This window comes from Mobula birostris, chromosome 1, assembly GCF_030028105.1.
Source record: "Mobula birostris isolate sMobBir1 chromosome 1, sMobBir1.hap1, whole genome shotgun sequence".
In the NCBI taxonomy this organism is placed as follows: domain Eukaryota; kingdom Metazoa; phylum Chordata; class Chondrichthyes; order Myliobatiformes; family Myliobatidae; genus Mobula; species Mobula birostris.
In genome coordinates this window covers 234,093,927-234,106,281 of record NC_092370.1, presented here as the reverse complement: position 1 = coordinate 234,106,281, position 12,355 = coordinate 234,093,927, and the positions used below count along the sequence as shown (strand labels likewise).

The following is a 12,355-nucleotide window of genomic DNA, read 5'->3' as shown; positions in this document are numbered from 1 at the left end:
ACTCCAACCACTGTTATTTTTTTTATTGTCAAGGTACATGATGATAATTTCTGGATACTCATAGCAGCAACAGGAATATAGTGTGATTTAAAAATCACAATTTTTAATATAGGGCTTTCATTGCCTTTATAGCTTTTCATTGCCTTTATAACCCTTTAGTGAGATTACCTTTGAATAAATCAGTTGAATATTCGTGAAACTCTAAAATCATGTGGCAATAAAAATTTCTATTAAATCAACTTACAGCCATTCCTTAATAATTGCTGTAATTATGTTCCAAATATTATTCCTTCAGTGTGAATGCTATCAGACATCAATATTGAAGGCCTTTTCCAGTCATCATTATTGCTTTTAAAATTGGACCAAAACAATTTCAACGTTATTGTAATTTTGCTTTCATTTTACAGTTGTAAACCCTGCAAGTATTATTCTGACAATTTAGGAAATCCACAAAACAGCTCAATTAGTGTCTTGTAATCATTCCCAGAGATCCATTATATTCTGTATTATTATAAGCTCATGTGGATCATTATACATATTGCTCACAACGATGACAATACAACAGCTTCAATCAATCTTCAAGCAGTAGGCAGTGTCTATTTTATAATATGCTGTGACATTACATATTCTTCTTTCCTATTGCCATTCAAGATTTTTTAGTTTATAATTCTCTATTTTCTAACCAGAAGAAATACCCAAAGTGATTGCTTTTCCTATACCTTTCACATCTCCCAAATCTGCAAAAAAAAAAAAAAAAATCATACTCTTAGGGTTGCTCCAAATAAATTCTCTATAGCCAATATGCTACAACACTCAGCTTTAGATTTGTGGATATGAATCAGTCCAGAGGTATGATTCTGGGAACCACCTAAAGTCAAGAAATCATTATATGTAGACAAGTTCCCTTAAGACCAATCTTGTTCCAATGAGTAGCAGCACAACTTTTACTCAACTAAGGCAAAGTATGTTTGAAAAGCAGGACTTCATGCCTGGCACAAAGCTCATGCTCTACCAAGCAATACAGATCCCCATTTTTCTGTACTTCAGTGTCATGATCTACTTACAACAGGCTCCTTAAAGCACTGGAGAAATACTACCAAAAATGTCAACACAAATTAGATTTATTGCCATTATCCTGTGTCAGGCCAATATCTTCAGTATTAAAAGGCTCAAATTACCCTCAGCCAGATCCAATGGGTAGAGTGTCTTGTTTGAGACATTCATCCTTTGCATCTCTCAAACCTTCTTTAATAAAATTGAAGAAATCATTGATTCCTGGGAAACCATGGCTTGTGAGTGACAAAAGTGAAGGATGAGTAACCAGAAGGACTCTGAAAACCTCAAGTCACTTCAACAGGAAAATGTGCAATCCAAGTGGAAGAGGTGCAGCAGCTCCCAACTCTACAGGCACCACCTATGCTACAGAAATTGTCCAAGAAGGATAAGACAACAAGAACACTGTTTCAACCACAGCTCATATTCTGACCCAATTGTTATAATTATTGAATATGGAAGTTATATTTTGCTGCTACTATGGCTTTCTGGATATCACTTCAAGGTCTATATACTTCGACTGTATGCACTACATCCAATAGGCTTCAAAGAGCGGACCTTAATGTTTATATTTTCCTCACATCGTAACTAAGCATAGATCACAAAGCTATTTGTATTCACAATGACCATCTCAATTTATGCCATATCATGCTAAAGCCAGTGAAGGTGGATGATGGGGACTCTCTAATCATCACTATAGGTCCTCTCCAGGTTACTATGAAGAGCCTATATAAACAAATGTGCATTTGGAAGACCAATGAGATGGATTTTCTAGCTGTTGCAAGGCTGCTGGCATCTTCTACTCCCTGGATAGATGGCTGCATTTATAACCTATAAACAGCTGGGTTACAAACAGTTCACGAGAGAATTCACTTAAAAGAGAAATCAGGAGGGCTATTTGAGGGCATGAGGTTGCTCTGGCAAGCAAGATGAAAGAATTCAAATAATTTCTATAGCTATAGTAAGAGTAAATGGATAACAAGGGAATCCTCTTTGAGATCAGTGTGGTCACCTATGCATGGAGCTGAAACAGATAGGGGAGATTTTAAATGATTTTTTTGCATCCATATTTATTCAGGATACAGAGACTACAGAATGGAGGCAAAAGGGTAGTGAGGTCATGGACTGTATCCAGATTACTGAACAAGTGGCATTTGCTGTCTTGAGGTGAATTAGGTGCATAAATCACCAGCAACACACACAAAAGGCTGGAGGAACTCAGCAGGCCAGGCAGCATCCATAATAAAAAGTACAGTCAACATTTCGGGCTGAGACCCTTTGGCAGGACTGAAAAAAAAAATGAGTAGATTTAAAAGGAGGGAGAGGGGAACAAGAAACATAAGGTGATAGGTGAAACTGGGAGGAGGGGATGAAGTGAAGAGCAGGGAAGTTGATTAGTGATAGAGATACAGGGCTGGAGAAGGGGGAGTCTGACATGAGAACAAGAGGCGACACTTCACCAGTGAGTCTGTGGGGTCATCCACTGTTACCGGTGCTCTCAGTGTGGCCTCCTGTATATCAGTGAGACACGTCATAGATTGGGAGACTGTTTCTCTGAGCACCTACACTCCGTCCGCCAGAAGAAGCAGGATCTCCCAGTGGCCACCCATTTTAATTCCACTTCCCATTCCAATACGTCAATCCTCGGCCTCCTCTACTGTCTCGATGAGGCCACATTCAGGATGGAGGAACAACACCTTATATTTATCTGGGTAGCCTCCAACCTGATAGCATGAACATGGATTTCTCAAATTTCTGGTACTGGCAACCTCCCCCACCCATCTCCTTCATCAGTCTCAATCTCCTTTTCCCTCTCACCTAAACTCCTTGCCGACCCATCACCTCACTCTCGTGCTCCTCCCTTTTCTTTCTTCCACGGCCTTCTGTTCTCTCTTGTCGGACTCCCCCTTCTCCAACCGTGTATCTCTTCCACCAATCAACTTCCTAGCTCTTTATTCATCCATCCCCTTCCCGGTTTCACCTATCACCTTCCATTTCTTTCTCCTCTCTCCCAGCTTTTAAATCTACACATCTTTTTTTCCTTAGTCTTGCTGAAGGGTCTCCACCCAAAATGTTGACTGTACTTTTTTTCCCCCCATTGTTACTGCCTGGCCTGCTGAGTTCCTCCAGCATTTTGTGTGTGTTGCTCAGATTTCCAGCATCTGTAGATTTTTTCTTGATTGTGCGTAAATCACCAGGGCTTGTTGAAGTGTCCTCTCACATCTTGCATGAAATTGAGGGGTGGGGGGGGGGGGGGAGGTGCTGTAGCAGACAGCAAGGAAGGCCATCACAGCTTGCGAAGAGATCTCTGGACCAACTGGGAATACGGGCTGAAAAATGGCAAATGAAATTTAGTGCAGACCAGTGTGAGATGTTGCACTTTGGGAAGGCAAACAAGAGTAAGCCTTACAGTGAATGTTAGAGCTCTGAGGCATGCAGCAGAAAAGGACTTCAAGGAACCTGGGATAGATCTTTAAAATAAAGTAAAAGTGGCAGGCCGACAAATCCAGGGCAAGCATTAAAAAGGGCCACTTTTCAGCATAATTGTATAAGGGCTAAGAGAGTTGTAAAAGAGTGCCTGAAGGCTTTGTGTGTCAATGCAAGGAGCATTCGTAATAAGGTGGATGAATTGAAAGTGCAGATTGTTATTAATGATTATGATATAGTTGGGATCACAGAGACATGGCTCCAGGGTGACCAGGGATGGGAGCTCAACTTTCAGGGATATTCAATATTCAGGAGGGATAGACATGAAGGAAGGGGAGGTGGGGTGGCATTGCTAGTCAAAGAAGAGATTAACACAATAGAAAGGAAGGACATAAGCCGGGAAGATGTGGAATCGATATGGGTAGAGCTGCGTAACACTAAGGGGCAGAAGACGCTGGTGGGAGTTGTGTACAGGCCACCTAACAGTAGTAGTGAGGTCGGAGATGGTATTAAACAGGAAATTAGAAATGTGTGCAATAAAGGAACAGCAGTTATAATGGGTGACTTCAATCTACATGTAGATTGGGTGAACCAAATTGGTAAAGGTGCTGAGGAAGAGGATTTCTTGGAATGTATGCGGGATGGTTTTTTGAACCAACATGTCGAGGAACCGACTAGAGAGCAGGCTATTCTGGACTGGGTTTTGAGCAATGAGGAAGGGTTAATTAGCAATCTTGTCGTGAGAGGCCCCTTGGGTAAGAGTGACCATAATATGGTGGAATTCTTCATTAAGATGGAGAGTGACATAGTTAATTCAGAAACAAAGGTTCTGAACTTAAAGAGGGGTAACTTTGAAGGTATGAGACGTGAATTAGCTAAGATAGACTGGCAAATGACACTTAAAGGATTGACGGTGGATATGCAATGGCAAGCATTTAAAGGTTGCATGGATGAACTGCAACAAATGTTCATCCCAGTTTGGCAAAAGAATAAATTTGGCAAAGGAAGGTAGTGCACCCGTGGCTGACAAGAGAAATTAGGGATAGTATCAATTCCAAAGAAGAAGCATACAAATTAGCCAGAGAAAGTGGCTCACCTGAGGACTGGGAGAAATTCAGAGTTCAGCCGAGGAGGACAAAGGGCTTAATTAGGAAGGGGAAAAAAGATTATGAGAGAAAACTGGCAGGCAACATTAAAACGGACTGTAAAAGCTTTTATAGATATGTAAAAAGGAAAAGACTGGTAAAAACAAATGTAGGTCCCCTGCAGACAGAAACAGGTGAATTGATTATGGGGAGCAAGGATATGGCAGACCAATTGAATAATTACTTTGGTTCTGTCTTCACTAAGGAGGACATAAATAATCTTCCAGAAATAGTAGGGGACAGAGGGTCCAGTGAGATGGAGGAACTGAGCGAAATACATGTTAGTAGGGAAGTGGTGTTAGGTAAATTGAAGGGATTGAAGGCAGATAAATCCCCAGGGCCAGATGGTCTGCATCCCAGGGTGCTTAAGGAAGTAGCCCAAGAAATAGTGGATGCATTAGTGATAATTTTTCAAAACTCGTTAGATTCTGGGCGAGTTCCTGAGGATTGGAGGGTGGCTAATGTAACTCCACTTTTTAAAAAAGGAGGGAGAGAGAAACCGGGGAATTATAGACCGGTTAGCCTAACGTCGGTGGTGGGGAAACTGCTGGAGTCAGTTATCAAAGATGTGATAACAGCACATTTGGAAAGCGGTGAAATGATCGGACAAAGTCAGCATGGATTTGTGAAAGGAAAATCGTCTGACGAATCTCATAGAATTTTTTGAGGATGTAACTAGTAGAGTGGATAGGGGAGAACCAGTGGATGTGGTATATTTGGATTTTCAGAAGGCTCTTGACAAGGTCCCACACAGGAGATTAGTGTGCAAACTTAAAGCACATGGTATTGGGGGTAAGGTATTGGTGTGGGTGGAGAGTTGGTTAGCAGACAGGAAGCAAAGAGTGGGAATAAACAGGACCTTTTCAGAATGGCAGACGGTGACTAGTGGGGTACCGCAAGGCTCAGTGCTGGGACCCCAGTTGTTTACAATATATATTAATGACTTGGATGAGGGAATTAAATGCAGCATCTCCAAGTTTGCGGATGACACGAAGCTGGGCGGCAGTGTTAGCTGTGAGGAGGATGCTAAGAGGATGCAGGGTGACTTGGATAGGTTGGGTGAGTGGGCAAATTCATGGCAGATGCAATTTAATGTGGATAAATGTGAAGTTATCCACTTTGGTGGCAAAAATAGGAAAACAGATTATTATCTGAATGGTGGCCGATTAGGAAAAGGGGAGGTGCAACGAGACCTGGGTGTCATTATACACCAGTCATTGAAAGTGGGCATGCAGGTACAGCAGGCGGTGGAAAAAGGCGAATGGTATGCTGGCATTTATAGCGAGAGGATTTGAGTACAGGAGCAGGGAGGTACTACTGCAGTTGTACAAGGCCTTGGTGAGACCACACCTGGAGTATTGTGTGCAGTTTTGGTCCCCTAATCTGAGGAAAGACATCCTTGCCATAGAGGGAGTACAGAGAAGGTTCACCAGATTGATTCCTGGGATGGCAGGACTTTCATATGAAGAAAGACTGGATGAACTGGGCTTGTACTTGTTGGAATTTAGAAGATTGAGGGGGGATCTGATTGAAACGTATAAGATCCTAAAGGGATTAGACAGGCTAGATGCAGGAAGATTGTTCCCGATGTTGGGGAAGTCCAGAACGAGGGGTCACAGTTTGAGGATAGAGGGGAAGCCTTTTAGGACCGAGATTAGGAAAAACTTCTTCACACAGAGAGTGGTGAATCTGTGGAATTCTCTGCCACAGGAAACAGTTGAGGCCAGTTCATTGGCTATATTTAAGAGGGAGTTAGATATGGCCCTTGTGGCTACAGGGGTTAGGGGGTATGGAGGGAAGGCTGGGGCGGGGTTCTGAGTTGGATGATCAGCCATGATCATAATAAATGGCGGTGCAGGCTCGAAGGGCCAAATGGCCTACTCCTGCACCTATTTTCTATGTTTCTATGTAAAATGTCCTTAGTCACAGGTGAGATACTGGAGGACTAGAGTATAGTTAATGTTGTTCTATTGTTTAAAAAAAGGCTTTAAACATAAGCCAAGAAATTATAGGCCAACGAAATTATACACCCAACAACCTGGCCTCCACGGCTGCATGTGGTAATAAATTTCACAAATTCACCACACCCTGGCTAAAGAAATTTCTTTGCATCTGTTTTAAATGGACGCCCCTCTATCCTGAGGCTATGTCCTCTAGTCCTAGGCTCACCCACCATGGGAAACATCCTTTCCACATCTATTCTATCAAGACCTTTCAACATTCGAAAAGTTTCAATGAGATCCCCCCTCAGCCTCGCAAGTTCCAACAAGTACAGACCCAGAACCATCAAACATTCCTTATATGATAACCCCTTACTGTAACTGTAACGAAAACCAATTTCCCCCGGGATTAATAAAGTATGACTATGACTTTCACTCCCAGAATCATCCTTGTGAACTTCCTCTGAACCCTCTCCACTGCCAGCACATGTTTTCCTAGATGAGGAGCCCAAAACCGTTCACAATACTCAAGGTGAGGCCTCACCAGTGCATCATAAAACCTCAGCATCACATTCCTCCTCTTGTATTCTAGACCGCTTGAAATGAAGGCCAACATTGCATTTGCTTTCTTTGCTACAGAATCAACCTGTAAATTAACCTTCTGGGACTCTTATACAGGACTCCCAATTCCCTCTGCAACTCTGATGTTTGAACCTTCTCCCCATTTAGATAATAGTTGCACTATTGTTCCATTTACCAAAATGCATTATCACACATTTCCCAACACTGTATTCCATCTGCCACTTTTTTGCCCATTCTTCCAATTTGTCTTAGTCCTGTTGCAATTGCATTGCTTCCTCAGCACTGCCTAACCCTCCACCTATCTTCGTAACATCTGCAAACTTGGCCACAAAGCCAAATCATTGATAAACAATGTGAAAAGTAGTGGTCCCAATACTGATCTCCAAGGAATACCAGTGTCACTGGAATGTGGGAGAATGAAGGATGACATTATAAGAGGTACACAAAATTGAGGGATATAGACAGAGTGAATTCTTGCAGGCTTTTTCTCCTCAGGTTGGGCAACACTAGAGCTGGATGTCTAAGGTGAAAGGTGAAATACTTAAGGAAAATATGAGAGGGGGCTTCTTCATTCTGAGGACATATGGAATGAGCTACCAGAAGTGGCAGATGCAAGTTTGATGGTAACATCCAAGAGAAGCTTGGACAGCACATGGATGAGAAAGGTATAGAACATAGAATAGTACAGCACAGTACAGGCCCTTCGGCCCACAATGTTGTGCCGACCCTCAAACCCTGCCTCCCATATAAGCCCCCACCTTAAATTCCTCCATATACCTGTCTAGTAGCCTCTTAAACTTCACTAGTGTATCTGCCTCCACCACTGACTCAGGCAGGGTATTCCACGCACCAACCACTCTGAGTAAAAAAACCTTCCTCTAATATCCCCCTTGAACTTCCCATCCCTTAACTTAAAGCCATGTCCTCTTGTATTGAGCAGTGGTGCCCTGGGGAAGAGGTGCTGGCTATCCAGTCTATCTATTCCTCTTACCATCTTGTACACCTCTATCATGTCTCCTCTCATCCTCCTTCTCTCCAAAGAGTAAAGCCCTAGCTCCCTCAATCTCTGATCGTAATGCATACTTTCTAAACCAGGCAGCATCCTGGCAAATCTCCTCTGTACCCTTTCCAATGCTACCACACTCTTCCTATAGTGAGGTGACCAGAACTGGACACAGTACTCCAAGTGTGGCCTAACCAGAGTTTTATAGAGCTGCAACATTACATCGCGACTCTTAAACTCTATCCCTCGACTTATGAAAGCTAACACCCCATAAGCTTTCTTAACTACCCTATCCACCTGTGAGGCAACTTTCAGGGACCTGTGGACATGTACCCCCAGATCCCTCTGCTCCTCCACACTACCAAGTATCCTGCCATTTACTTTGTACTCTGTCTTGGAGTTTGTCCTTCGAAAGTGTACCACCTCACACTTCTCTGGGTTGAACTCCAACTGCCACTTCTCAGCCCACTTCTGCATCCTATCAATGTCTCCCTGCAATCTTTGACAATCCTCTACACTATCTACAACACCACCAACCTTTGCGTCGTCTGCAAACTTGCCAACCCACCCTTCTACCCTCTCATCCAGGTCGTTAATAAAAATCACGAAAAGTAGAGGTCCCAGAACAGATCCTTGTGGGACACCACTAGTCACAATCCTCCAATCTGAATGTACTCCCTCCACTACCACCCTCTGCCTTCTGCAGGCAAGCCAATTCTGAATCCACCTGGCCAAACTTCCCTGGATCCCATGCCTTCTAACTTTCTGAATAAGCCTACCATGTGGAACCTTGTCAAATGCCTTAATAAAATCCATATAGATCACATCCACTGCACTACCCTCATCTATATGCCTGGTCACCTCCTCAAAGAACTCTATCATGCTTGTTAGACACGATCTGCCTTTCACAAAGCCATGCTGGCTGTCCCTGATCAGACCATGATTCTCTAAATGCCTATAGATCCTATCTCTAAGAATCTTTTCCAACAGCTTTCCCACCACGGACGTAAGGCTCACTGGTCTATAATTACCCGGACTATCCCTACTACCTTTTTTGAACAAGGGGACAACATTCGCCTCCCTCCAATCCTCCGGTACCATTCCCGTGGACAACGAGGACATAAAGATCCTAGCCAGAGGCTCAGCAATCTCTTCTCTCGCCTCGTGGAGCAGCCTGGGGAATATTCCGTCAAGCCCCGGGGACTTATCTGTCTTAATGTATTTTAACAACTCCAACACCTCCTCTCCCTTAATATCAACATGCTCCAGAACATCAACCTCACTCATATTGTCCTCACCATCATCAAGTTCCCTCTCATTGGTGAATACCGAAGAGAAGTATTCATTGAGGACCTCGCTCACTTCCACAGCCTCCAGGCACATCATCCCACCTTTATCTCTAATCAGTCCTACCTTCACTCCTGTCATCCTTTTTTTCTTCACATAAAGGCATTGAAGAATGCCTTGGGGTTTTCCTTTACCCTACTCACCAAGGCCTTCTCATGCCCCCTTCTTGCTCTTCTCAGCTCCTTCTTAAGCTCCTTTCTTGCTTCCCTATATTCCTCAATAGACTCATCTGATCCTTGCTTCCTAAACCTCATGTATGCTGCCTTCTTCCACCTGACTGGATTATGGAGGGCTATGGTCCAGATACAAGCATGATGGAACTCGGTAAAAGATCAGACTGTCATGGAGTAGATGGGGTGAGTGGCCTTTTCCAGTGCTCTATGACTAAGAATGGAACATGCAGTAACCTGTACATTGTTTTACACTACATTGGATTAATTGTCTTTACTCTAAAATGGAACCAAAACTCATCTCAACTGCTCAGCCCAAAGCTGTAAAAATATAACAAACAGATTAGGTTTAATAACCAAAGAAGATGCTGCTACCATCAACAATGGCTTAGGGCAGCAACAGCAAGTAATCTGTAATTGATCACCTACTTTTAAGCCTCCGATCAAATTTCTTACTGACCAGAAACTAGTGAATAAATTGTTACATAACATTGCAGTATTATAATAACATGTAAAACTCAGAACAAAAATCAGATACCTACATTCATCTAGTCCAAGCTGATATGCAAGGTTCTGGAGCCCTCGTACTTTCTCCATTAAGTTTGCAGTTGTAAGGCTTCCCAACTCTGTGATAGAAACCACAATTCACTAAGATACCATATCTAGAACATAACAAGATGTTACAATTAAACTTGTTCAATATGCTAAGACCAAGTCCACAACTTAACGTGACAATTTTATTTTAAACACAAGTGATTCGGCAGATGCTGGAAATCCAGAGTAGCAGACACAAAATGCTAGAGGAATTCAGCAGGTCAGGCAGCATAAAGTTTCAATGTTTTGGGCCAAGACCCATCATCAGGACTCAATTTAAAACTATTGCAATTTCAGGACAATCTGCAAATTGAGAAGCATTTGAGAGGGGGAAGAATAATTTCAGGTCAAAACCCTGCATCAGTGCATCAAGAGCTGTGCTTATCACAATTAAAAAAAAACACAAAATATTTCAGTGAAATCCTATTCAAAATTAAAATACTCCATAGGAGTCCCCAGTGCATAACAGTCCAAAGGAATTCACAGTGGATAAACAGTTAATAGTAAGAAAACATTTATTAAAGGAAAGGTTTAGAAAATTCAGGAGTCTGAAGATGCTGCATGCCAGAATTTTCATCTGTGAGCACAGGAAATTAAGACCAGATCCTTTATTACCATAACAGCCCATGAACATTGCATTCATTTTTAAAAGGACCATTCTACTCTTTTCACTTGGATATTTTGGTTGCTACTTCTTTCAACTGATCTCTCATGTACAGACAGAAACTATACAAACGTCTCCTTGAAAACTACATCATTAAGGGAAAAGAGCACTTGCCAAAAATTATGAAATTAAAAGAATAAAATAAAAATAGGCATGTACCCTAGAAATTAGGAGTGATGTAATCACAAAACATTGTTAAGCCAACATATAAGGAAGTAATAATTTTGTACATGAAGACACTGACAAAGGATATTTAAATCAACAAAATGTTTTGGCAATTATGATTGGATAAAGGGTGGTACGGTGCATTGTGGGTCATTAAAGATTTGGTAATCTTGGAAGACAGGATTTAGGAAATATTTCAACTTACAAAGGGCAATTAAGATTTGGGACTTTCCTTGCAGCTGCAGCAAATTCCAAAATCAGAATCAGGTTTATTATCACTGACATATGACATGAAATTTGTTGTTTTGCAGCAACATTACAGGACAAACATAAAAAATATAAATTACAATAAGTGTATATAAAATATTAAATAAGTACTACAAAAAGAGCAAAAAAGAGAAAAATAGTAAGGTAGTGTACATGGGTTCATTGTCCATTCAGAAATCTGATGGTAGAGGGGAAGAAGCAGTTCCTAAAACATTGTGTCTCGTTGGGCTTCTCTGCCTCCTCTCTGATGCTAATAATGAGAAAAGAGGCAGTAGTTAATGTAGATAGCAGTTTTATGTTGAACTTTAACTTCAAATCTATATGTGATAAATTTTTGTTTATCAAATGTATGAAGACATGAAATATGAAATGTACAAAGATTAATGTATGAAACTAATATATTAAGTGACAATGATTCCTCTAAATGGCAGAGCCCACACGTGGGATTAAATAATTATATTGCTGACCAGTATTTTCTTCTCTATCTCATGTACAAAACCCACTAACAACTTTCAATATGTTCCTTTCTGCACTTTGTTTCCTAATCTTGTATTCCTTCTACACCTTCCATACACCTTGTGATTACTTAAGATTTTTTGCCTTAACTTTATTGATAGGCTGCCTTATAAAATATGTTGGAATTTTATGAAATTGTGAAAGGTATTATACAAATGCACATGCTATTTCATTTATACTCCGAACTTTGAGTCCATGCATTAATGTGCTCTGGCTCTGTACTATTCTAGATTATTTGAAAATAATTACTGCACAATTTGAACAGAACAAATACCTTTCAGCATGTCAATATCATCTTTTTCAAGTTCTGCCATCCATTTGGGTGGAGAGCTGGTAATGGGCTACAACAAAAAAAATGCAAATTAGCCTTCATTTGGATCTTACAATTCAAGCTTTACTTCACGTTACGTTTTACTTTTGATTTGGGGAAAAGAAGTGGCACATCAAATTTCTAATGTATTTTCACCTTAGGTTCAGAATTA

At 41.3% G+C, this 12,355-nt stretch overlaps 1 protein-coding gene across 4 annotated transcripts in view; it reads right to left on the bottom strand.

Moving 5' to 3' along the window:
- lin52 (lin-52 DREAM MuvB core complex component) overlaps window positions 1-12,355 on the bottom strand; it is a 94,467-nt gene that overhangs the window by 65,905 nt on the left and 16,207 nt on the right. For 2 of the 4 annotated variants that reach the window (XM_072273686.1, XM_072273706.1), the window contains exons 4-6: window positions 12,148-12,214; window positions 10,210-10,293; window positions 38-737 (exon numbers count right to left, since the gene is read on the bottom strand). In XM_072273686.1, coding sequence (XP_072129787.1) covers window positions 679-737; window positions 10,210-10,293; window positions 12,148-12,214 — 210 coding nt within the window. In that variant the 3' untranslated portion in view covers window positions 38-678. Of the gene's footprint in view, window positions 1-37; window positions 738-10,209; window positions 10,294-12,147; window positions 12,215-12,355 lie in introns of those variants that run through there. The other 2 variants (XM_072273716.1, XM_072273696.1) reach the window with 1 other exon arrangement.